Source organism: Macaca fascicularis, chromosome 9 (assembly GCF_037993035.2).
Source record: "Macaca fascicularis isolate 582-1 chromosome 9, T2T-MFA8v1.1".
Classification (NCBI taxonomy): Eukaryota; Metazoa; Chordata; class Mammalia; order Primates; family Cercopithecidae; genus Macaca; species Macaca fascicularis.
This window is the reverse complement of record NC_088383.1, coordinates 102,075,985-102,102,614: the sequence shown is the minus strand read 5'-3', so window position 1 is coordinate 102,102,614 and position 26,630 is coordinate 102,075,985. Positions and strand designations below refer to the sequence as shown.

General features: G+C 46.0%; 1 protein-coding gene and 2 long non-coding RNA genes across 7 annotated transcripts in view; 1 reads left to right on the top strand and 2 right to left on the bottom strand.

Moving 5' to 3' along the window:
* Nucleotides 1-21,274, top strand: part of MYOF (myoferlin) — a 172,810-nt gene extending 151,536 nt beyond the window's left edge. For all 4 annotated transcript variants that reach the window (XM_074002215.1, XM_074002214.1, XM_005565966.5 and 1 more), the window contains 9 exons: nucleotides 1,808-1,947; nucleotides 4,397-4,485; nucleotides 4,577-4,672; nucleotides 7,681-7,822; nucleotides 11,315-11,414; nucleotides 14,907-15,097; nucleotides 17,412-17,521; nucleotides 17,882-18,029; nucleotides 20,700-21,274. In XM_074002215.1, coding sequence (XP_073858316.1) covers nucleotides 1,808-1,947; nucleotides 4,397-4,485; nucleotides 4,577-4,672; nucleotides 7,681-7,822; nucleotides 11,315-11,414; nucleotides 14,907-15,097; nucleotides 17,412-17,521; nucleotides 17,882-18,029; nucleotides 20,700-20,738 — 1,055 coding nt within the window. In that variant the 3' untranslated portion in view covers nucleotides 20,739-21,274. The remainder of the gene's footprint in view (nucleotides 1-1,807; nucleotides 1,948-4,396; nucleotides 4,486-4,576; nucleotides 4,673-7,680; nucleotides 7,823-11,314; nucleotides 11,415-14,906; nucleotides 15,098-17,411; nucleotides 17,522-17,881; nucleotides 18,030-20,699) is intronic.
* On the bottom strand, nucleotides 1,216-5,298 carry LOC141407715 (uncharacterized). The gene is made up of 2 exons (XR_012417957.1): nucleotides 5,159-5,298; nucleotides 1,216-1,362 (listed from the first exon to the last, which is right to left on the bottom strand). It is a non-coding gene; the product is annotated as an uncharacterized lncRNA (long non-coding RNA).
* LOC107130867 (uncharacterized) lies at nucleotides 6,148-14,942 on the bottom strand. 2 transcript variants are annotated; one of them, XR_010578047.2, is made up of 3 exons: nucleotides 14,789-14,928; nucleotides 12,371-12,456; nucleotides 6,148-6,283 (listed from the first exon to the last, which is right to left on the bottom strand). It is a non-coding gene; the product is annotated as an uncharacterized lncRNA (long non-coding RNA). The 2 variants fall into 2 exon arrangements; XR_012417955.1 differs by lacking the exon at nucleotides 6,148-6,283 and having other exon boundaries at nucleotides 12,131-12,456; nucleotides 14,789-14,942.
* Nucleotides 21,275-26,630: the final 5,356 nt, after the last annotated feature.

The following is a 26,630-nucleotide window of genomic DNA, read 5'->3' as shown; positions in this document are numbered from 1 at the left end:
TCCAGTCTGGGTGACAGTGAGACCCTGTCTCAAAAAAACAAACAAAAAAACCTATGTTTTGTCTTTCCATTTTAAAGAGGACTTGGTATCAGGGATGATTAGATGTTTACGAAATGTTGATGCTGCTAACATGTGAACTTGCAAACAGGATTGGAAATAAATTGGGAAGCATCATGGTCTGATGGTTAAGGGTAACCCCAAACAGACAACTCCCCTGTCGTGGGGATTGTTCCAGTTACTATTGATATACGACAGATCACCCCAAACTTAGTAACTGAAAACAACCATTTGTTTTCCTCACCATTTTGGGGGGTCAGGAGTTCAGGACAGGCTCAGGTGAACAGTTCTGGCCGAGGCTGGCCGTGAGCTTGTGCCGCAAGAGTATATACAGAACGCTCCCACTCGCCGGATCTGGCGTTCTGGTCCCTTTGCTCTTGGCAGTCCACAAGTTACGTTTGAGACTGGGTGGCTCATCTCCTGAGGTTGCAGTCAGACGTCGGCTGAGGCTGCAGTCATCTGAGAGCCCTGCTCGGGGGGAGCCATCAGGTGGCCCACACACGCAGCTGGCAGTTGTGCCAGCTCTCGGCTGGGGTTGATGACCAGAGCACCTACACAGGCCTTTCCAGCATGGCAGACTCTGCGGACTCAGGTTCCTTACATGTGGATGGTGTACCCCAGAGTGGGGGTCCCCAGAAAACCAGGCAGGAGCTGTGTGGCCTTTGTGTCTAAGCCTTGGAGTCACACAGCCTCTTTTCTCCATACTTTAGTGTTTGAGTACGTCTCCAGATTCAAAGGGAAATGACACAGACCCCACCTCTTCATGGGAGAAGTGTCAAGAGAATATGGGGCCTATGTTTTCAGAATACCACAGTGATGGCCGGGTGCGGTGGCTCACGCCTGTAATCCCAGCACTTTGGGATGCCGAGGTGGGCAGATCGCTTGAGCCCAGGAGTTCAACACCAGCCTGGCCATCATAGCGAAAACCCCCCTCTACTAAAAATACAAAAATTAGCTGCGTGTGGTGGCACATGCCTGTAGTCCCAGCTACTCGGGAGGCTGAGGCGTGAGAATCACTTGAACCCAGGAGGCGGAGGTTGCAGTGAGCCGAGATTGCGCTGTTTCACTCCAGCTGGATGACAGAGCGAGACTGTCTCAAGAAACAAAAAACCAGAGTACCACAGTGATGCTAGCTGCTGTAAAAATTGAACCTCCAAATGTCCGTGTTCTAACACAAAAGTTTATTTCTCATTGATTCTAAGTAGATATTCCTCCAGGTGGGTAGCTGTCTTCCAAGCAGTGCTCCATGGACCCAGGTCCCTGCCATCTTCTAGCTCTGCAGTTCTTCAGTGCAGGAGTCTAAGGCTGCAGTCGGAATAAAAAGGCACATAGAGACTCCTACCCACGAGGGATTTATGGGCCAGGTCTGGAGGGGATACACATGTCACTTCTACCCATGTTACCCTCTGGCTGAACTTGGTCACATGGCCTCCTCTAACTGCAAGGGAGGCTGAGAAACAGGCACGCCATGAGCTCGTGCCACAGAATTAAATACAGAATGCTCCCGCTTACCCGTTCTGGCATTCCGGTCCCTTGACTATCGGCAGCCCGCAAGTTAGGTTTGTTACTGGGTGGGGCAGGGCTCCTGGTCAGTTCTGTCAACTCTTCCTTCACAAGTCAAAGTCTGCATGTTGGCACTGCCTGTCCATTTTGGCAAAGTCTGGGATGAAGTGCTGGAAGCAGCTCCAGGCAATCTGGCTAAACTATTCCCAAATACTCATTCCTGCTTCAATGCCACTTTCCATTGCAGAAGCCAACAAAATCCTGCACCGACACCTCGGGGCCCCTGAAGAGCGGCTTGCTCTTCACATCCTCCGGACTCAGGGGCTGGTCCCCGAGCACGTGGAAACAAGGACTTTGCACAGCACCTTCCAGCCCAACATTTCCCAGGTAAAGGGCCTCCCCTCCCTTAAAGACCATTATCCCTGCCCCACATGCAATGGCAATAGTTGACGTGTTTGCCCCTTTTATCTTCTTTGAATGCTTTTAGATGTACAGAGATAGAAATGAGATTCAAATTAGTGTCATATCAAAGGGGAATATTTTGTAAGAATTTCCAGGTAACTCTCTAAATCCAGAAAGGAGATTGGCCATGACTCAGACCAAACCAGAACCAGGGTCTCTCTGTCTCATCTCTGTTTCTCTGGGTCTATTTCATCTGCCCTCTTGCTGTGACCACCTTCCTATGAGTCAAAGTATTACAGAGAGTCCTCGAGCGCTTGTGTGTTGTAATGCGGCCCCATCTATTTCTAGGGATTTGTTGCCCAAACTTGGCCCCCCTGCCAACCATGGGACCACTCAGCTCCAGCGAGGTGGGCAGGGTCTGGGAAAGTGATTGAGCTCAGCCCAGTTCAGGAGGTGCCATCTGAGACTACAGTATCAGGGAGGCAAGGACCATGTGGATAGCGATGGGGGACATTCCACTCCCAGAAGATGGAGAGCAGTTTCCACAGAAGCAAAGCAAGACATGGCCACTGACAAAATAATCTATGTGGAAGCTTGTTATAATAAAGATGTCCAGGTCATGTCTGAGATTTGGATCCAGTAGGTCTAGGGTGGGTCCAGGAATCTGAATTTTAACAAGTACCTGAAAAGATTCTGATCACACTTTAAGAAATATTAATCTAGGATGGGCGAGGTGGCTCACACCTATAATCCCAACACTTTGGGAGGCCGAGGCGGGTGGATCACGAAGTCAGGAGTTCGAGACCAGCCTGGCCAAGATGGTGAAACCCCACCTCTACTAAAAATACAAAAATTAGCTGGCTGTGGTGGTGGGTGCCTATAATCCCAGCTACTGGGGAGGCTGAGGCAGGAGAATTGCTTGAACTGGGGAGGCGGAGGTTGCAGTGAGTTGTGATCACACCACTGCACTCCAACCTAGATGACACAGCTAGACTCCGTCTCAAAAAAAAAAAAAAAGAAAAGATTAATCTCATGATGCTAAATATTGTTGACCCCGACAGCAAAACTATGGACGTGCTGATTGCAAAAGGGTTGGCCTGGGCTTTCTAGGTTGTTTTGTCACTTCCTTCTTGCTTTTATTTTGTTCTACATTTCCATTTCTTCCTTTCACCAAAGAATCTATTCCTCCTCCTTTTTCTCCTCTTGCCCCTTAGCTGTATAAGGAGTTTCAAGAAATGACAGATTGAGGAAGATTTCTCCCTGGGAATCCACAAACCCCCATCACTTCTGCCTACAGCATTAGCCACAGACTGGCTGGGTTTGGGGAGACACTGGACGCCTAATATTCTGTAGAGTGCTTGATGAATCGTAGAGCCCTGAGCCCTACAGATTAGTTGGAGGGGAGTCGGATCATAGTAAAATATATCCCTTTTCAAGAGCTGCACTTAATGTATTTTGGTCACAATGCATTAGGAAGCCAATCTAGTGGTTTCCTTGGCAACTTTCTTGAAGATCAGTTTGTTTTTGTCTAAAGACAGAGTCTACAGAACATTCAAAAACAGTTTGAAGAATACAAATTGGTTTGTACGGTTGATATAGTTTTTTTATGGCATTCCTGACCTGTCTGGAAGAACTTTCGAGTCAGACGGATGGGCTCAGTCTGTGGCAGTCAAAGAGCTGAGCAGGACCTCCCCAGGATGGCAGCACAAATGTCAGTCTAGGCTTTCATCTCCCCTTCCTGCTAGCCACTTACCTGGTGGTGGGCACCAATGAACCAATGGCCAGGAATCCTTACCTTTTGGGAACCATAATATTATCATTGTTTGAGCTCCTGTTTTGAAAATGCCATGTTGTAAGTTTTCCTTGTTGTAAGTTTTCCTTTTACAAAATTTAATACCATTTTCACTAATTGCATTCATTACTTTTTGTATTTTGAGGTAAGTAGAGAAACACTTGGGTATGGCAAAATGGAGATTGGTGTCAGGTGGGCAATGTGATGGATAGAATGACAGCATGAGAACTGCTAAAGGTGAAGGACCCAATTTTAAGTCATTGTAAGAGGGGGTGGGTGTGTGCGTGTGTGTGTGTGTGCATGTGCATGCCTGCATGTGGGGTGTATGTGTGGGTATGTTGGGATTGGGTTAGTGATGGGAAGTCTGCAGTTTTATTAACCAGGTGAGACCCAGACTATGATATAGGTGGACATGTGCAGCCATCAGAGACCCCTGGGTGAGAATGGAAAGTGGGTGGCCCAAATGACACTGTACATACAAGATTTATCTTGGTTTGCTCTCTTCCACTTCTTGCCTTCCATATGGACTCATAAATTAGAGGGACTAAATAAACAGTTTCATCTAAGAAATATTAAAGAAAATTGTGGCTTCTGCTACCCATCATATAACTTCAGTCCTCTTTTCATTTTCAAATGGTTTAGGGAAAACTTCAGATGTGGGTGGATGTTTTCCCCAAGAGTTTGGGGCCACCAGGCCCTCCTTTCAACATCACACCCCGGAAAGCCAAGAAGTAAGTCATCTTGAGACCCTGCTACATACACTGGGCTGGGGACTTGGTCCAGGACCAGAAAAAAAGTACCTTCCAACTGTGCTTCTTGCAGATACTACCTGCGTGTAATCATCTGGAACACCAAGGATGTTATCTTGGATGAGAAAAGCATCACAGGAGAGGAAATGAGTGACATCTACGTCAAAGGGTGAGGTTAGCATACAAGAGACTTTGCCAAGCTCAGGGAAACAGACTCTCTCCTTCATGAGTTTTCATTACTGAATGCGCCCAAGATAGGATTCTTGGTTTTTTGAGGCTATTTTATCTCATTAATGTGATCTACTTAAGTAGCTCCTGGAAAGCAAAGGGGAGAGAATAGAGAAAGAGAGTGAGACCTGTATGGACTTTGTTTATGAGCAAAGCTATATAAGGATTATAAGAACTGATAAATATTTATTTGTTTCCTTTTTGACAAAGTGGATTTTTTTTTCAGTTTCTTGAGCAGATTTATTATTTCTGGGACTTTTTAGCCATGTAGTTTCTTTTTATTCCCCTTTGATACCCTGAATAGCCTTTGAGACACAAGTAAAGCTTCCAAAATTTCATTTTCTACATACTGTATTACCAGAAGCCCATGTCTATGGAAAAGAGGAAATGTTCACAGATTTCAAAAGAAGTCATTTATTCTACCAACCTGCACTGAGTGCCAGCATCCAACATGTCCAGGGTCATTGTTGTTCAATATTCTCTTACTTGCCTAATTCAATTTCAAATCGTCTGTGTGGATGCCTTGATCATATGCCTCAATCATAGATGTTGCGTGCAGTACAGCATAGTGACTAAATTCTGGTACTTTCCCTGCTGGCTGGGCAAGGTAGTTAGCTCGCTGTTCCTCATCTGTAAAATGGTGATAATGATTATTCCTCCTTCCCAGGGATATTCAGGTGATCCAGTTATTCAAAGCATTTAGGACAGTGCCTGGCAGATAGTATTGTTGCTGTTCCACATGGACTGAGTTTGGTTCCTTGATATATAAAAGATAAGACTTGTGACATTTAATATATTCATAAAGTCAGAATAAACTTTCACCTATAATCCCATGTGGCCTTCAATCAAAACTTTGTTAAAGATATAATTAGTATCATTTAGGTTCACTGTAAACAGGGAATGTTTCATCAAGTTCTTCATTATTCTTTCTCATTTTGGGATCTCATTACCATTCTCTACGGAAAACTAATCTCAGCTAATTATATATATGCAAATTTATTTGACTATCATAAGCATTATTTTTTTTTCAAATCAGGGAAACAAACTCAAGTAATTCTGAACTGAGAGAAAACTCTAATCAGAGAATAAAGCTCAACTTAAAGTACTTTGAAAAATGTGCAATAAAAATCTAAATACGATATGTGAAAAGATACTAGACACAGCTGGGTATTATATTACATATCAAGCTATACATACATGCACACAAATACATATACCTAGAGGAGCTGTTTGACTTGTCTTAAAGTATGAAAAGATTTATGTTTAAAATTAAATGTGAAAATTCACAAGAAAAGAGAGGAAGAGCTGTAAGGGTGAGCAGTCTAGGACAGGATGATGGTGACCCTTAGGGGTGGGTCAGGAGGTGAGGCCACTAAGGTGGTGACCAAGAGAACGTGAACTCACCTCGATGAGTTACCTTTAAAATTAATAGTCAAAACTGGGCATGGTGGCTTATGCCTGCAGTCTCAGCTACTCATGAATCTGAGGCAGGAGGATCACTTGAGCCCCATAGTTTGAAGTCCAGCCTGGGCAGCATAGTGAGAATCTGGTTCTTTAAAAAGAAAAAAAGAAAAAAAAAAAGTTAATAGTCAAAAGGAATCTTTCAACTTATCTAGTCAGTTAATTGACTAGCAAAAAGAAAAGTACTGTAGTTGATTGATATTAATACCACTACTAATAGTAGGACTTAATATTTTCGAGTGACTTTGCAGTCTCTATGGTTGAGGCAGAGTAACAGGTGTGGACTTTGCAATCAGACTGACCTGGGAATCATGTCAGTTCTGGGCTATGTGACCTTGTGCAAGTTAATATATTCTCTCTGAACCTCAGTTTCCTCTTCCACAAAGTGGAGATAGTCACACAGTTGTTGGGAAGAATAAAATAATGCATGGTACATACCTGGTTCACAGAAGATAACCTGTGAGTTAAAGGTGTCCCCATTCACACTCTGCCCCTGCTAAACCATAATCTTTTCTGTCTTCGTGTCGACCATGTGAAGGGAGCACATATCATTAATCTTATTTTACAGATGCGAGATGAGGCTCAGAGAGTTTTTTCCAGCCAGGCCTGCCTCCTACCAAGAATCTCTATCTGTGGGGTCCAGGCATCAATATTTTAAAAATGTCCCCAGTTGATTCTAATGTGATTCTAATGTGCAGTTTCGAGAACCATGCACTCTCTATTGCTTTGACAGTGTAAAATCGAATGTTACCCCCTGGTTTCAAACTAGAAGTCCTCCCAGTAGCAACAGCTTCTTTTCGGGCACACTCATTCATTCGTTCCTTCAGTAGGTATTTATCTAGTGTCTGCCATGTGCCAGGCACAAGCAGAAGAAAACTTCTCGAACGTTAGAAGTTAAGATGTTAGTGAAATGAATGCTCATAGATATGCATGTGGAAATAAGAGCTGACATCTTCCTTGCCAGTATCATTAATATTATCATAGTGAATTTAAGAATAATTTATAAAAAGGAAGCTGTAAGATTACTTGATTTGTGCTTCTTTGGTCTGCTTAAGTAAAATATGGGAAAGGAAATGCTAAAATTTTGAGCTAACTCATATTCATTTAACCTATCAGCAGTGCTGACAGACACTGATGAGTTATAGTTGTGAGGACTCAAATCATAGCCAGCAGGCTTCAATGTACCCAGAATAGAAGCTACATTGTTGACGTTTTCCAGAAAATTTCACCTTAGCCCTGTTAACTGAAGTCTAAAGGGTTTCCTGCTTTGGTTTTAGAGGGATGATATTTTATTTGGCCACAACCTGTGTTGGATGCAATAGAGCACCTCCCCTCCATAAATCACCCCCAGCTCCATAGATAACTGGAATCTGCCCAAGAAAAGTGCATTCATTCTCCTGCTCTTCGCTCCCCTAATTACTGCACAATTTTGCGGCTACATGACCTGTCAATCACGTGAAGCTAAGTCTATTTGCCTCTGCCTTTCAGCTGGATTCCTGGCAATGAAGAAAACAAACAGAAAACAGATGTCCATTACAGGTCTTTGGATGGTGAAGGGAATTTTAACTGGAGATTTGTTTTCCCGTTTGACTACCTTCCAGCCGAACAACTCTGTATCGTTGCGAAAAAAGTGAGCTCTGAAATATGCCAGTGGGAAGTGGGTATCACGGATCTTCCTTAACTCAGAAACTCACAGAAGGCTGGAGCTGCTCAGGATCTCAGACGTCACTGAGTCTGGCTCCTCTTCAGTAGAGATGGGGAATCTGCCACCTTGATACTGGTCCAAGGTCACACTGCTAGGACAGGTGTTTGTGTAATTAGGAAGCATGAGGAGCACAGCTTTCTTTCCCCTCACATACTGGTGGTGCGGTGAAGGATAAAGGGGAGAAGTAATGGTTTTGTATTAGTATAAACGACAACCCAAGTGTGTTCTTTATGTGACAGGGAGACTGACGTCTTCCCAGGCTAGGCAGAGTCAAGCAGAGGCCCGGTATTAAAGTGGGTGTCCTTCCTTATTAAACCTCCACGTCTGCTTTACCTCCTTCTGAGACACCGCCGTGAGGGCTCAGGGCCCTCCTGGTCTTAACTAGTTAGACTTTCAGTTACAGAACTCAACTCAAACCGGCTGACGCCAGAAAAGGGATGTATTGGTTCACATTACCAAAAAGTCCAGGGGTCTGCTGGCTTTAGGCCTGTCTGGATCCCGCGGTGAAGTGATGATGACTTTAGAAATTGGTCTCACGCTCCCCGCTTCTCCGCCCCACCCTCCTCCACGGACTCACGGTGGCAGCCCCGGGTAATATCCTGTCCTCCCCTCTAACCTCAGCAAAAAGAGAAGAGCGAAGCCCTCATGGGGCCAACCAGAGTTCTGGAATTGGGCCTCAGTGTCTCTGCCTTTGGGGGTCATGTGCCTATCCCTGAACCAGCCATTGCTGTCCAGGGATGCTCTGATTGTCCAGGGATGCTCTGATTGTCCAGGGATGCTCTGATTGTCCAGGGATGCTCTGATTGTCCAGGGATGCTCTGATTGTCCAGGCTCCAGAGTCAGAGACAGAGGCAGCTTCTCTCAAATTTGAGGGAAAGGGGAGAGTCCGCTAAGGAGAAGCTGGGCGCCTTCATTCCAATAAAGGGGGTCTAGAACCTGCATAGTCGGCTGGGCACGGTGGCTCAAGCCTGTAATCCCAGCACTTTGGGAGGCCGAGACGGGCGGATCATGAGGTCAGGAGATCGAGATCATCCTGGATAACACGGTGAAACCCCGTCTCTACTAAAAAATACAAAAAACTAGCCGGGCGAGGTGGCGGGTGCATGTAGTCCCAGCTACTCGGGAGGCTGAGGCAGGAGAATGGCGTGAACCCGAGAGGAGGAGCTTGCAGTGAGCTGAGATCCGGCCACTGCACTCCAGCCTGGGCAACAGAGCGAGACTCCGTCTCAAAAAAAAAAAAAAAAAAAAAAAAAGAACCTGCATAGTCAATAATAACAGATGTCTTCCATAGATGCCCTGTTCCATTCCTGCCTCCACGTTCTCTCAGCTTCCCCTAGCTCTGCCTGGTCACCGCCTCTCCCCACACCTCATCAGAATGTACCAGCCACCAGCCCTGTGTCGCATTAGGCCTACCCTCTGCTGGCCCTACTCAGTGCTAATGCTGTAGTAAGCACTGTTTTTTGGTTTTTGAGACAGAGTTTCACTGTTGTCACCCAGGCTGGAGTGCAATGGCACAATCTTGGCTCCCTGCAACCTCCACCTCCTGGATTCAAGCGATTCTCCTGCCTCAGCCTCCCAAGTAGCTGGGAATACAGGCATGCACCACCACGCTTGGCTAATTTTGTATTTTTAGTAGAGATGGGGTTTCTCCATGTTGGTCAGGCTGATCTTGAACTCCCGACCTCAGGTGATCCACCCACCTCAGCGCTGCAAAGTGCTGGGATTACAGGTGTGAGCTACCGCATCCAGCCAGTGGGCGGGTTTTCATACCAGTGGGATGAATGCCTTCAAAGGGGGCCTTTTTTATTTTTGAGACAGGGTCTCACTCTGCCACCCAGGCTGGAGTGCAGTGGTGCATCATGGCTCACTGCAGCCTTGACCTCCTGGGCTGAAGCAATCCTCCCACCTCAGCTTCCCTAGTAGCTGGAACTACAGGCATGCATCACCAAGCCTGGCTAATTTGTATATTTTTTGTAGAGATAGGGTTTCACTTTGTTGCCCAGGCTGGTCTCGAACTCCTGGGATCAAGCTATTCTCCCACCTTGGCCTCCCAAAGTGCCAAAGGGGACTTTCAAGAGGTACAGAGGCTCAATGTGACATCAAAAATGCACACTTTCAGATGGTGTGGCATCAGGGCTGATGGCGGGGATCAGGGCTTTAGGTACAGTTACCTTTCAGTCTACCCACATCTAGGGCTGGACCTCCCCATACCCTGTGGTGCTTGGAGCATGATCCTACCCAGGACGGTCAGGCAGCAACGGACAATAGCAGAGTGGGCTGCCCAGTCCCTCAGAGCCAGGCTCTCTGAGCCCTGCAAAGGAAAACATTCCTGGAATATGAAAAACAAACAACCCAGTGATCTTCCTTCAAATTGATGAAGCACTGGGAAATTCCCTTTCTACTAGGACCAGGGAACTACCTGAGCTGGAGAGATGTTTAGTCTTGGCTAACATTGAGGCAAGGAGAAGCAAGAACTTGCAGGACAGTTACCTAGTCCTCCTTCGACCTGCGTCTAGTATGAGGATCTGAGGGTCTTAAGTGACCACAAGCAAACAAAAGCCAGTGGTATTTTTCTTTCTTTCTTTTTTTTTTTTTTCTGAGACAGAATCTCACTCTGTCACCCAGGCTGGAGTGCAGTGGTATGATCTCGGCTCACTGCAACCTCCACCTCCCAGGTTCACGTGATTCTCATGCCTCAGCCTCCCAAGTAGCTGGTATTACAGGCATGCACCATCATACCTAGCTATGTTTTGTATTTTTTAGTAGAGACGGCGTTTCACCATGTTGGCCAGGCTGGTCTCAAACTCCTGGCCTCAAGTGTCCTCAGCCTCCCAAAGTGCTGGGATTACAAGCCACTGCACCCAGCCCAGTGGTATTTTTCAAAGGCCAAAAATCCCAGGACATTCTAAATCTGCACTGAGAAAAGAGTAGAATCTGGGCCGTCTCCTTACCCCCATGTAGAATGAGAGCACACTCAGACATCTGTGTGGGCGGGGGGTGGGTGGAAAGTTGCTAAGCAGAAGTGACACCCCAGTGGGTGATACTGTGGGCTGGCCTAGAATGCCTGGCCTTAGGAGGATAATCTAAATAGGACATAGGGGTCTTTGGTGGGGAGATGAGTCACTCTCCAACCCCCAGGTGGCAGCAGGAAGTCACACCGATAGGGACATGGCAAGAAATCTTTTTCTTTGGGAAAAGCCTGGGACATTCTTTCAGTTGCCCAGCTTGTGATTTCCTGGGGAGCCTGACTGCTCTCCATACAGATCAAGTGGAAGGATTGAGGCCCAAGGGAGTGTCAGGGTGGGGGGTGCAAAGGCGAGAAAGGCCCCAGGCTTTGATGCTGTCTTAAGGAGCCAAAGGTGAGTGTTTCAGAGTCATCATGATCACCTGGTGTGTCCATATTTCTTTTCGTTTTAGGAGCATTTCTGGAGTATTGACCAAACGGAATTTCGAATCCCACCCAGGCTGATCATTCAGATATGGGACAATGACAAGTTTTCTCTGGATGACTACTTGGGTAGGGCTTCCATTTGGATCATTGCTTCTAAGAAACTATACTTGGAATTAGTGAGGTCAATGAAAACTTGGAAGCAATTATTTAAATCTTCAATACTTCTTGGTAATGGGGGCCTGGTGGGGGATAGGGGACACACCCACTGCTTGCATGAGCTCTTGGCAGTGCGGTCTGACAGTGAGTACCATCCCCTTTCAAGGGCTCTGGTGAGGGTCTTACACCAGCTCCTGTCTGTCTGTGGAGACTCAAATCCTGTTTCTGCAGGGGGATGCCACATTCCTATATCCACTTTCAAACCGGCCACTCTCTCCTCAGCACCTGGGAATCAGCTCCCACCCTCCTCAACCTGTTCCCAAGTTACCAAGGTCCCCCAATCCCCCAGCCATTGCTCCTGTCTTCTGTGGTAAGGGCACTAGTTCAATGCACCCTCAGCCCGGGCCCCTCCCTCTCCTGGTGCACTCCTCCCTCGCCCCCCATGGCACTGTGCTTTCCAGATTTTCAATCTTCCTGGCTCTGGCCTTGTCACATTAGCCAGCCTTGTTTCTGCATCCTTTAAATTTTTTTTATTTTTGGAGACAAGTCTCTCTTTGTTACCCGGGCTGGAGTGCAGTGGCACGATCATAGCTTACTGTAACCTCAACCTCCTGGGCTCAAGAAATCCTGCCCCCTCAGCCTCCTGAGTAGCTGGGACTACAGGCGTGTGCCACCACACCTGGCTATTTTTTTTTTTTTTTTTTTTTTTACTTTTTAGTACAGATGAGGTCTCACTATGTTGCCCAGGCTGGTCTTAAACCCCTGAGCTCAAGCAATCCTTGCACCTCAGCCTCCCAAAGTGCCAGGATTACAAGCATAAACCACAGTGCCCAGACTCCCACTCTTTAAATACAGGCCTTCCCTGAGGTTCTTCTGCTCTCCTCCAACCTGCCAACCACCCTTTCCAGGGATTTACCCACTCTCACCTCAGTGGAAGGTCATGCTTCAACTCTCACCTTTCCGCAAAGTGTGGCTCCTAAACCAGGATGTGTAGCCTGTGCTCTCAGAGTGCCTGTGGTACAGTCAAAGGAAATCGTTGAGGGTCATTCCCGATTCCTGGCCAGAACCCCCCACCCTTATACCTGGCGGGCAGCTCGCCTGTACTGTGACTGAAATCTCACTCAGCATTTCTTCCCTCAACTCACCCCTGCTCTCCTCAGGAACTTATTTAGCAGCACACGACCCCTCCATTTCCCCAGCCACCCAGGCGAAAGCACCCGGAGTCCTCTGTAGTTTTCCTCCTCTCTTTTCCCCCACGCCCCACCAGCCACTCTATCCTACAGTGTCATCTGTTTTATCACGCACACTTATTTTCTTAGTCCTGTGATCTCTGCCACTTGCCAGTTGAACCTCACTTACTGCTAGCCACATGTTACAGTAGCCCCTGACTGGTCTCCCTGTTTCCACGCTGCTTCCAGGGGTCCCTCCTGGCAGAGGAAACACCCGCCAAAAGTTGTATCTTATTTATCCCTTTTCCCTGCACAGCACTTAATGCAATGGTTTTGACTTAGTGCTTAGTAAGAGGTCAGTAAACAAATGAGTATGCAAGTAGGCTTACATAAAGCATATGGATAGTAAATTCTAGGCTAATAAAGGGTTTGCCCTTGGCTTTGTTTGTTGAGACAGTCTCTCACTCTCTCGCTCAGGCTGGAGTGCAGTGGCACGATCTAGGATCACTGCCACCTCTACCTCCTGGGCTCAGGAGATCCTCCCAACCTCAGCCTCCCAAGTAGTTGGGACCACAGACACGTGCCACCAAGCCTGGCTAATTTTGTGTATGTTTTGTAGAGATGGGGTTTTGCCATGTTGCCCAAGCTGGTCTCAAATTCCTGAGCTCAAGTAATCTGCCCACCTCGGCCTCCCAATATTGCTGGGATTACAGGCATGAGCCACCATGCCTGGCCTTCCTTTGGAATTTAAACAAAACTGTCAGACAACAAATAAAGAGAATGACTGTTTCTCAAAATGCCGAGTGAGAACATAACCAAAAGGAGAGGGGAAACAAAAGCAGTCACAGGTCAAGAAAGGCTAAGGTCACGTGTCTTATGGGTCCACTATATGCTGAAGGGCCGTCCCTAAGTCTGACAGTTTAAAGAGAAAATGCCACAACCTCCCTGTTGCTCTTTGCTGCCACTACTGAAGGTCAGACTCTTGACCCCACATCACACTCACCATTTTCTGGAGGAAAGGGCTCACAGGAGTCCCCAAGCCCAAAACACACTTTTCCCTAACTGTGGAAGTGGTACTAAAGAGTTAATGCGGCCGGGCGCGGTTGCTCACGCCTGTAATTCCAGAACTTTGGGAGGCCAAGGTGGGTGGATCACCTGAGGTCAGGAGTTCAAGACCAGCCTGGCCAACATGGCAAAACCTCGTCTCCATGGCAAAACCCCATCTCCACTAAAAATCAAAAATTAGCTGGGCATGGTGGTGCACACCTGTAGTCCCAGCTACTAGGGAGGCTGAGGCATGAGAATCGCTTGAACCCAGGAGGCGGAGGTTGCAGTGAGCCGAGATCACATCCCTGTATTCCAGCCTGGGTGAGAGAGAAAGACTCAGTCTCAAAACAAGAGTTAATGCCTCACATTATAGAAGGGACGATGTGTTTCTCCAGACACTCTGATTGAGGCTAGGAGTCTCAGTTCCTGGTGAGGATTTTCTTTTGAGTCGTGCTCCTTCTCAAGATTCTGTTTCTGAGGTTTTACTAGGAGAGTCTTGGATGTGCACATTTCATGCAGCATCCTGTGTTGGTTTGTTTTGGTTTTTGGTTTTTGGTTTTTTTTTTTTTTTTGAGACAGAGTCTCGCTCGGCTGACCAGGCTGGAGAACAGTGGTGCGATCTCTGCTCACTGCAACCTCTGCCTCCCAGGCTCACGCGATTCTTGTGCCTCAACCTCTTGAGTAGCTGGGATTACGGATGTGTGCCCTCGTGCCCAGCTAATTTTTAGTAGAGACGGGGTTTCACCATGTTGGCCAGGCTGGTCTCGAACTCCTGGCCTCAAGTGATCTGCCCACCTCGGCCTCCCAAAGTGCTAGGATTATAGCTGTGAGCCCAGCCAGCATCCTGTGTTCTAAGCACCTATTGTCTTTACCCAAAGCCAAATGACCTCTCTGCTCAGGGCAGCTCAGAACTAAAAGGAAAACATTTCAGATCCAAGGGCCTTGAGTTGAGTGAAAATTGTGTCTGTAGATATTTCATTACTTTTAGTTTAAAGAACTCTGTTTATGCTCATGTCTTTGAGAAAGAAAACAGGAGATGCTGTACAGTGGATGGCTATTTCTTCGGCCATTTTCCATCCTAACTGGAAAGACTTTAAATGTCTGCCAGGCCCCCTTTCTCTAACTCACCTTTTACATGTTCAAAATCACTGCATGCCTCTCTCCGGACAAGAACGTTCTGTTCACTTGTGAACAACAGCTGATCCACTTGAAGCTCATTTGGACTTACTGTTGTTTCCTTGGCTAGGTTTCCTAGAACTTGACTTGCATCACACTATCATTCCTGCAAAATCACCAGAGAAATGCAGTTTGGACATGATTCCGGACCTCAAAGCCATGGACCCCCTTAAAGCCAAGACAGCCTCCCTCTTTGAGCAGAAGTCCATGAAAGGATGGTGGCCGTGCTACGCAGAGAAAGATGGCGCCCGCGTGATGGCTGTATGAACATTTCCTGGTTCTGGTTGAAGATCGTTTGTGCCTTTTATCATTTCGGTTTTGCCCTTTATCCATAGACTTACTCCAGATAAAATGAAGTTTTAAATTGGTGGGAGTTTAAGTTATAGGAACAGTTTGTCTTTGGGATATGTTTGCCTTTGTCTTACAATATAAGGTGGGAGATGCTGTAAGCATGTGCTTGGAGTTGGAGGAAGGTGAAGTAGTTGGAATGGTCAAAAACTAGAAGCTCAGGTAGTTTCACTATATTTTCCTTGGGACTCTTCTTCATCAGGAAAGTTAATTAATGCTGGGCTTCTAGTACAATTTAGTATGGAAAAGGGAACTTCAAATTTGGACTTTTCTCATTAAAAAAAAAAAGGTGGGGCTGAGTGTGGTGGCTCATGCCTGTAATCCAAGGTGGGTGGATCACCTGAGGTCAGGAGTTCAAGACCAACCTGGCCAACATGGCAAAACCCCATCTCTACTTTAAAAAAAAAAAAAAGTAGCCAGGAGTGGTGATGCACACCTGTAGTCCCAGCTACTCAGGAGGCTGAGGCATGAGAATCACTTGGACCTAGGAGGTGTAGGTTGCAGTGAGCCAAGATCATGCCACTGCACTCCAGCCTGGGTGACAGAGTGAAAGTCTGTCTCAAAAAAAAAAAAAAAAAAAAAAAGGATGGAAGCAGCAAGATGTGCTGGCATTAGTTGGATAAAAAGGCCACAAATTACAAGCAAGTTCAGGAACTCAAGATGTATTTTGATCTAGAAGCAATAGTGTGGGTTACCATACCATATCACAAAAGACTACCGAGTTCATTATGCATTATTAAAAATAGCTAACATTTTTGATCATTAATTTTGAACCAGGCAGTATGCCAAGTGCCTTACATTCATAATCTTCTTAAAAACAACCTTGGTGTATAATTTACATAAACTGTATTCATTTAAAGTACACAATTTGATGAGTTTTGACAGATGTATACACTCATCGAACCATAATCAAGATCCGGAACCTTCCCATCACCTCCAAAATGTCCTTGTGCTCGCTCTCTGGAGTCCATTGCTCCCTCCCTCCCTGGTCCCAGGAAACCACTGACTGCTTTCCATTACAATACAGCAGTTTGCACATAACCTCACTTAGTTCTGCTGACAACCGCCATGAAGTAGACATTGTCCCCATTTCAGCGATTCCACAAACAGGCTTGGAGAGATCAAGCAACTTGCGGAAGTCAGAAACCCAGCTTTGTCTGACCTGTAAGGGTAGGAGTCCTCAGAGCTCTACTCAGGGCCAGTGCTTCCCAGATTGTTGGTGACCTTGCGGGCTTTCCTGGCTCTTAGAAAGTCAGTTACAATTTTAGGTATGGCTCACTATGAAAGTGGGCAAGTTTGTTTTTAGTTTTTGGAGATGAAGTCTCACTCTGTCGCCCAGGCTGGAGTGCAGTGGTACAATCTCCGCTCCCTGCAACCTCCTCTTCTCGAGTAGCTGGAACTACAGGTGTGCGCCACCATGCTGGCTAATTTTTTTGTATTTTTAGTAGAGATGGGGTTTCGCCATGTTGGCCAGGCTGGTCTTGAACTCCTGACCTCAGGTGATCCTCCCGCCTCGGCCTCCCAAAGTGCTAGGATTACAGGCATGAGCCACTGCACTGGGCCAAAAGTGGGCAAGTTTCTAGACCACTTTCACTTTGGCCTCACTGTTCTCATTTGCACCTGAACACAATAGTAGTTGTAGGGTTGCCATGAGTATTATACGAGATAACCCCATGTAGAACATTTAAATGGTGCTGGGAGCATCACTCAGGAACCCCTGAGCAGGGAGACAACATTCATTCACTCACTCACTCATTGAGCTAGTGTACACGGAGTACCTACTGAATGACAGCAACTGTGCACAATAGGTGACAATGATAGGCATGAAGAGACATGGCTCTGTTCTCTTAATGGGAGCCTACAATAATGCTCAATAAATATTAGATATTGTTATTAGCGGTATTCAGGTTAGTCTGGGTCCAAGTGAAGTTACATAGGAAGGTGTGTGGGAAGACAAGGAGACCAATGTGAGAACGTTAGAGGGGGATACAGCAAATGAAAAGTAGAGAGTGGGGGAAGCAATTTGTCCTCAAAGTTTCCCACACAGCATCAGTTCAGAAACACATGGACGAGGAAATGGGATGAAATCTCTTGAGAAAAACTGAAGGCAATCTAAGGATTGTTTTACAAGTATAAAAATCATTGCTCGGGGAATACTCCTTGGGTTGAAGTAAAAATATTTGTGAAACGTGATGTCATGTGTTTAACCTGCTCTGCTTTACTGAAGGGGAAAGTGGAGATGACATTGGAAATCCTCAACGAGAAGGAGGCCGACGAGAGGCCAGCCGGGAAGGGGCGGGACGAACCCAACATGAACCCCAAGCTGGACTTACCAAAGTGAGAGGCCTTCTTTGTTCTCCCACTCCCCAAACACCTGCAGTCTGAGAGCCCCCCTTCCCATTGCCTTAATGAGATGGATTAGCTTTTGTGGTCTCCCTAATCTGGTAGCTAATAGTAGTGGGTAGGGGTGGAGAGGTTGGTGATCTGGCTTCGTTTAAAGAATTCTTTCCAGGAAACCAAAGTTCAGCATCTTAGGAAGCTGTCATAGGTTAAAGAGCCTTTCTCAGTCAACGAAGGGGAATATCTTTTCTTGACCTTATTAATATGATTCTTTATTCCTGAAACTGTGTTATGCTCTGGGATAAAATATGCATCCCTCCTGAGTTGGGTAGGTGATACCGTTTCTTTGCAATGCAGTCGACCAGAAACCTCCTTCCTCTGGTTCACCAACCCATGCAAGACCATGAAGTTCATCGTGTGGCGCCGCTTTAAGTGGGTCATCATCGGCTTGCTGTTCCTGCTCATTCTGCTGCTCTTCGTGGCCGTGCTCCTCTACTCGTTGCCGGTAGGAGCCCTTCCTTGGCCCCTTGTCTTGGCTTTCTTGTGAGTTGCGGTTGGCCCTCTCCCTTGGCATCTGCCCTGACCACTGTGCAGAAGAATGACCTGCTCAGCAGCGTGGGGTTGCAACCCTTCTGCTTTGGGGAAATTTAAAGTAATGTGTCTTGTAATTAGAATCACATTCTCAGGGTTTCACAAATTACGGGCAGAACTTTGCTTTATGGTCTGAAAATAACTTTGGTCTCAGCAATTCTAGGAGAAATCACTCAGGTCTCAATCAGTGTGTGTCTGGACCACAGCCAGCGTTTCCAACTGATCTTCCTGACTTCAGACTTTCTTGTTCCAAACCATCCTGCATCCCAATTCCTTGTCCTAGCTTCAAGAATCCCCAAATCTGGGTTCATTGTGGGTCTACATACACCCTGTGTTCCACCCAAACTAGATCGTTGATCCCAACCTCCCCAAATATTATTGCCCTTACCTATCTGGATGCCTTTGCCAATTTTGTTTCTCTGTCCATATTTATCTATGAAAACCTCACTCATTCTTTAAGGTTCATGTCACATATACCCTCCCCCTTAAATTTTCCCCTAATCACCCCAGTCATAAATGGGAATCCAAGTGGGAGATTTGGCAGTGTGCCTAGAAGCAGTACCTCCCTTCCTCCATCCAGACGATGTATTGCGCATCTGCGATAGGCTAGGAATTAAGTTATAGAGACGATTGAATTATTGGCATGACGGGTGCCCAGGAGCAGTTCATATTCTGGGAACTAGCAGCCATGGGAACAAGGACACATTACTAAGGGAGGTGAGCTGTTATGGAGACAGAAACAAACAACCGTGGGCACCCCCTGCTAAGACAGTTCCTCCAAGGAGGGGACATTCAAGTTTGCCAAGTGGAGAAGGGATAGTCCAGGCAGAGGAAGCCATGCTCAGAAGTTGGACGAGTGGCACTGAATGTCACAGGAGGCATTCAAAAGCTCTTACTCCAAAATTCACATTAATATCAGCCGGGCGAGGTGGCTCATGCCTGTAATCCTGGCACTTTGGGAGACTGAAGTGGGTGGATCACTTGAGGTCAGGAGTTCAAGACCAGTGAACTCCAACATAGTGAAACCCTGTCTCTACTAAAAATACAAAAATTAGTTGGGTGTGGTGGCACATGCCTGTAATCCCAGCTACTGGGGAGGCGGAGGTTGCAGTGAGCTGAGATCGCGCCATTGCACTCCAGCCTGGATAAAGAAGCAAGACTCTGTCTCAAAAAAATAGTATTGTAGCCACACAAGTAGCAGGGGTTTTGGGTTTTGTGTCTTCATTTTTCCCCAGTATAGTACTTCCAGTTTGTCATCTATGAGTATATGTACACTATTTTATAGTCGTAGATGGTCAAATTGCTTTTTTGTTTGTTTGGTTTTTTTTTTTTTTTTCCTGGAGACAGTCTCACTCTATCACCCAGGCTGGAGTACAGTGGCATGATCTCCGCTCACTGCAACCTCCGCCTCCCAGGTTCAAGCATTGCTTATGCCTCCGCCTCCCGAGTAGCTGGGATTACAGGTGCCCGCCACCACATCCAGTCAATTTTTGTATTTTTAGTAGAGACAGGGTTTCACCATGTTGGCCAGGCTGGTCTCGAACTCCTGATCTCAAGTGATCCACCCACCTCGGCCTCCCAAAGTGCTAGGATTACAAGTGTGAGCCACCACACTCGGTCCCAGTCCCACTGTCTTGACCATTTAAAAAGCTGCTCCTAGTTATTTTATTTTTCAGTTTTTTGAGATGGAGTCTTGCTCTGTCACCTAGGCTGGAGTGCAGTGGCACAACCTTGGCTCACTGCAAAATCTGCCTCACAGGTTCAAGCGATTCTCCAGCCTCAGCCTCCCAAGTAGCTGGGATTACAGGCGCCCACCACCACGCCTGGCTAATTTTTTTATTTTTAGTAGAGATGGGGTTTCACCATGTTGGCCAGGCTGGTCTCCAACTCCTGACCTCATGTGATCCGCCCGCCTTAGCCTCCCAAAGTACTGGGATTACAGGCGTGAACTACTGCGCCGGCCTAGTCATTTATTTTTCCTGATTTAGATTTTATTGGCAGCTGGGTACAGTGGCTCACACTTATAATCCCAGCAATTTGGGAGGCTGAGGCGAGTGGATCACCTGAGGTCAGGAGTTCGAGACCAGTCTGACCAACATGGTGAAACCCCATCTCTACTAAAAATTTTAAAATTAGCCAGGCATGGTAGTGGGTACCTGTAATTCCAGCTACTTGGGAGGCTGAGGCTGGAGAATCGCTGTAACCTGTGAGGCAGAGGATGCAGTGACCAGAGATCATGCCACTGCACTCCAGCCTGGGTGACAAGAGAGAAACTCCGTCACGAAAAAAAAAATTCTATTGGTTTAAACCAGTAGTTCCCAATTAGGGGAGATTTTGCTCCCCACCCCCAAGAGGACATTTGGCAATGTCTGGAGACATTTTGGTTGCAACAACTTGGGGGGTGCTACTGGCACTCGGTGGGTAGAGGCCAGTGACAGCTGCTGAACATCCTACAAGGCACAGGACACTCCCCAACAAGAATCATCTGGTTTGAAATGTCAGTAGTACCAAGATTGAGAAACCCTAACTGAAAACCATATATACATACATATTTCTTTTACCACTGTTTTTGTTTCCTTTCCAGAACTATTTGTCAATGAAGATTGTAAAGCCAAATGCGTAACAAAAGCAAAGGCTTCATTTCAAGAGTCATCCAGCAATGAGAGAATCCTGCCTCTGTGGACCAATATCCAGTGTGATTTTGTGTCTGAGACCACACCCCAGTAGCAGGTTTCACTACGTCACCGAGCCCCATTGATTCCCAGAGGGTCTTAGTCCTGGAAAGTCAGGCCAACAAGCAACATTTGCATCATGTTGTCTCTTAAGTATTAAAAGTTGTATTTTCTAAACTTTAAATCACGTTTTTCAAAATATTTTTCCAGGTGGCTGGTTCCATTTAAAAATTATCTTTTTATGTGTCTTCGGTTCTAGAATTCAGTTTTTTGAAATTGCTAAATAGAATTCAAAAATCTCTGCATCTTGAGGTGATATACTTCATATTTGTAATCAACTAAAAGAGCTGTGCATTATAAAATCAGAATAGTTAGAACAATTCTTATTTATGCCCACAACCATTGTTATATTTTGTATGGATGTCATAAAAGTCTATTTAACCTCTGTCATGAAACTGAATAAAAATGGTTCACCTTTGCCCCTGGCTGTTGGTTGTAGCTGTGGGTCAAGTTGGGAAGGAGGCATTTTTCTGGCCTTGTCTCAGTGAAGAGAAGGCCATGGCATACCTCTGGGCCATATGCCCTTTATAAATATCCTGCCCAATTTTAGCCAATTGGTCAAACTGAATATAACATTATAAATAATAAAAACTAACACTTGGCCTGGCACAGTGGCTCACGCCTGTAATCCCAGCACTTTGGGAGGCCGAGGCAGGCAGATCACCTGAGGTTGGGAGTTCAAGACCAGCCTGACCAACATGGAGAAACCCTGTCTCTTCTAAAAATACAAAATTAGCCGGGCATGGTGGTGCATGCCTATAATCCCAGCTGCTCGGGAGGCTGAAGCAGGAGAATCGCTGAACCCGGGAGGCGGAGGTTGTGGTGAGCCGAGTTTGCGCCATTGCACTCCAGCCTGGGCAACAAGAGCGAAATTCTGTCTCAAAAAAAAAAAAGAAGAAGAAAAAGCTGACATTAAAGAGACTTACTCTGTGCACAGCACTGTTTTAAGTGGTTTATGTGTATTAACCCACTTAAGGACAAGGAAGCCCTATAAACGTAGGTAACATTCTTAACCCCATGTGTAAGTCCATTTTCACACTGCTATAAAGGTACTACCGGAGACAAGGCACTTTATAAAGAAAGGATGTTTAATTGACTCACAGGTCTGCATGGCTGGGGAGGCCTAAGGAAACTTACCATCCTGGTGGAAGGCAAAGGAGAAGCAAGCACCTTCTTCACAAGGTGGCAGGAGAGAGCGAGCAAACAGGGCAGATGCCAGACACTTAGCAAACAACCAGATCTTGTGAGAACTCTCTCACTATCATGAGAACTGCATGGGAGAAACCATCCCCATGATCCAGTTACCTCCCACCAGGTCCCTCCCTCAACACATGGGGATTACAATTCAGATCACAATTCAAGATGAGATTTGGGTGGGGACACAGCCAAACCATATCACTCCATTTACAGTTGAAGAAAGTAAGTCACAAAGAGGTTTAGGAACTTGCCCAAAGCCACATAACCAATAAGTGGTAGAGCTGGAACTTGAACCAAGGCAGTCTTAACTTCTTTTTCATATAATGGAGTTTTACTCTTGTTGCCCAGGCTGGAGTGCAATGGCGTGATCTTGGCTCACTGCAACCTCCACCTCCCAGATTCAAGCGATTCTCCTGTCTCAGTCTCCCAAGTAGCTGGGATTACAGGCACCACCTACCACGCCCAGCTAATTTTTTCTATTTTTAGTAAAGACGGGGTTTCAGCATGTTGGCAAGGCTGGTCTCAAACTCCTGACCTCAGGTGATCCACCCACCTTGGCCTCCCAAAGTGCTGGGATTACAGGCGTGAGCCACTGTGCCTTGCCAGCTTCTCTTAACCATAAATCTACACCACCAGTGGGAGGTCTGTCAAGAGGAACATAGGGTTGAGATTGTCAAGTAATGAGTGACAGCAACACAGTGTGACTCCATGTCAACGCGAAAGACAGCATGTTCTAGAACATGTGAGAAAACCATCCTGTTATATGAGAGCATGGTAAGATCAGTAAACAGCTCTATTCAAACGGCAACATAGAGCTGAGGGGAGTAAGAAATGTACAATAATGACAATGCTTTTAGACGCTTAGACAAAGTTAAACAGCAATGGTGATTGTGTCAGTGTTTTTGCTAAGTTGTTTCACGTTTTCAATATTTTAATTCCCTTTATGGCCTGCCCCAAATCCTAGCATTCAATACACAAAATCAGTAAGAGGCAATACACAGGATACTCTCCAACGCTGCTGAATTTGAATGCTCATCATCTCCCATATACCTTGTCCCCTCCTTTCTCAATGGCACCCCTGCCTTCATTGGTGGAACTCCTGCCTGCCCTCAATGTTCTGGTTCAAATGCCACTTTCTTCTTTTTTTTGAGACAGAGTCTCACTCTGTCACCCAGGCTGGAGTGCAGCAGCACAACCCCGGCTCACTGCAACCTTTGCCTCCCAGTTTCAAACGATTCTCCTGCTTCGGCCTCCTGAGTAGCTGAGATTACAGGAGCCTGACACCACACCTGGCTAATTTTTGCATTTTTAGTAGAGTCGGGGTTTCACCATGTTGGCCAGGCTGATCTCGAACTCCTTACCTCAGGTGATCTGCCTGCCTTGGCATCCCAGAAGTGCTGGGATTACAGGCGTGAGCCACCACACCCGGCCATCCAATGCCACTTTCTCTTTGACACCTCTTATACCCCAAAGTGATTATTCAATCTTAGAAGTAGAAAAATTAGTACAACCTTTCTGGAGAAATATGTATGTTAAAAGCTTTAAAACTGTTTATGCCCTTGGAACAAGTAATTTCACTCCTGACTAATAACTCCAAGAAAATCAGAAAGGCAGCCAAAGGTTCATGTGCAAAAACGTATGTTACACTGTGTTTTATCATGGTACAAAAATCAGAAACAACCTAAATGCCAACTTATAGGGGAATCATTTAATACATAATGAAATCCCATATATTGATGCAAGAATGAAAACAACAATTTTCTCCCATCCAAGTACTAACCTGACCCTGCTTAGCTTCTGAGTTCAGACAAGAGCGGGCATGTTCAGGATAGTATGGCCGTAGACACGAACAATTTTTTTTTGAGACGGATTTTTGCTCTTGTTGCCCGAGCTGTAGTACAATGGCATAACCTTGGCTCACTGCAACGTCCACCTCCCGGGTTCAAGCAATTCTCCTGCCTCAGCCTCCCGAGTAGCTGGGATTACAGGTGCACACCACCACGCCTAATTTTTTGTATTTTTAGTAGAAACAGGGTTTCACCATGTTGACCAGGCTGGTCTCAAACTCCTGACCTCAGGTGATCCACCCACCTCGGCCTCCCAAATGCTGGGATTACAGGTGTGAGCCACTGCGCCCGGCCCAGAACAACAATTTTCTACATTTTGTGACTGGCATAGGAAAATGTTAGTGTATCGGAAATTTTTGAAGAGCATAATTACAAATCGATTTAAAGACAAGACCCAAATACTTGGGTACATATATAAGGAAATGCACCAAATTATTACTAGTATAAGAAATGTATGCAAAGTTTGTATTTGTGAGGTTCATTACAATTATTTTTTGGTAAAACCAGGACCTCAAGTTTGACAAACTTTGTGATATTTAGTTTCACCTTGCAGTTAGAGGGGCATGGTTCATCTTCCCAACCGACTGTAAGCCCCTTTAGAGCAGAGGTAGCACCTATAAGAGCTGTCCCATGCAGCAGCAGGCCTGGGTTTGCATCCCAGGTCTTGCCTCAGCCTCATCCAGGACTTGGGAGAAATAATCCTGTCTCACTGGATTGAGGTGAGAGTTGAATGGCAGCATGTGTGTAAAGCACCTTCACAACTCCCAATGCCCAGCAGGTAGCTTTAGGCATTGCATTCGACTGGTTAAAGTCGGATGTTCTGGTTCCAAAAGTAGAACTAAAAAAAGGTTCTTTTCGTTTTAACCCTGGGACTTTTATACAGAAAACACAGACTCACATATAGAAGGGGAGCAAAAGCAAGATAAGACGTAAGTACTTTCCCAAGACCCAGAAGGAAAGGAGGAAGATCCCAGTTTCAGGGGGTAGGAAGAGGTCGGCTCTTGCCACTCCGAGCAGCGTGGTGCAGGTTGCCGTGTGTGGGGTGGTAGTGGGAACAATTGCATTGTTCCAGTGGAACAGAGGGTATAATTCCTATTTGCGATTCAGGCTCCCGCTGTAGACCTCTGTCTTAGGAGGCCGACTGAGTATTGCCATAGCCCTCAAGAGCAGCCAGCTCTTCTGGGTCCAGGCCCCAAAGCACATATAACCTCCCAATTTTTTCAAATCATATTATACCTACACCCAAACTACTACTTTCTAACAACGTCATGTCATCTTGCTTAGACTTTAACTAAGAGTCTACAGCTTTTATCTAATAAACGAGACACTCTAACGATGAAAGGGAGTTTAACTGAAAATGGCATTTTCTTGCAGAAAAAGTAGGTTTCACAAAAGAATGCTCCGGGCAAGGGTGTTATCTGGAATTTTTAACAATCAGTATGGCACTGGCACCAACCAATCAGAAGAGATGCGCAACCCATCATGGTGGATACATGCTATTTAAAAACAAAAACAAACAAACAAAAAGCACAACAGCCATACCAGTATGTGCAGGCTGAATAATAGCCTTCGTACCAGGGAACCCTGCCAATACACTCTCCTGCAATGACTCCCTCAAGGAACAGTTGCAGAGTGGATCAACGAGTGGCTATGAGGAAAGTCTTTTCCTTCTTTGACATCACAATACCTAACCAGAATCTACGGTAGTCTTGTGCCATTGTGGTCAATGGCAGACTGGATGATATAATAGTGATCCCATAAGATTATAACATCATAATTTTTTGGAGAGAAGGTCTCACCCTGATGCCTGAACTGTAGGTGTATAATCCCATGTTTTTAGAGTACCTTTTCTATATTACGATGTTTAGATACACAAATACCTACCACTATATTACATTATCTGCAGCATTTAGTAGAGTAACATGCTGGACAGGTTTGTAGTCTACAAGCAATAGGCTGTACCATAGAGCCTAGGTGTGTGCAGGCTGTATCATCCAGGTTTGCGTAAATACCTTCTATGATGTTGACACAATAACAAAATCACCTAATAACACATTTCTCCTAACATATCCTGGTCTTAAACAGTGTGTGACTGTAGCGTGGAAGCTTTGAGTAAGTAGCAGCAAAGCTCTAGTAGGAATGAAGTTATTGGCCGGGCGCGGTGGCTCAAGCCTGTAATCCCAGCACTTTGGGAGGCCGAGACGGGCGGATCACGAGGTCAGGAGTTCGAGACCATCCTGGCTAACACGGTGAAACCCCGTCTCTACTAAAAAATACAAAAAACTAGCCGGGCGAGGTGGCGGGCGCCTGTAGTCCCAGCTACTCGGGAGGCTGAGGCAGGAGAATGGCGTAAAAACCCGGGAGGCGGAGCTTGCAATGAGCTGAGATCCGGCCACTGCACTCCAGCCTGGGCGACACAGCGAGACTCTGTCTCAAAAAAAAAAAAAAAAAAGGAATGAAGTTATTCCCATGGAGAGCAATGAGCTGGGCTTTCTCGGTAGAGCTCCTCTCTCTCCCCTCCTATCCCCCAGAAAAAAAGCTTCATCTTGTCAAAAGATAATGGTCTCTCAATTGAGGTTGTTAGCCGCCTGGTGACCTATAAATGATAGCTAAAAGCTGGAACTAATCACAGTCCAGTCAGATTGTCACTTCACTGTGAATTAAATAACACTTAGTCCTAACTGATTCTAGCAACTACCACCATTAACGCTGGAGCCTTCATTAGGAAAATAAATCTCC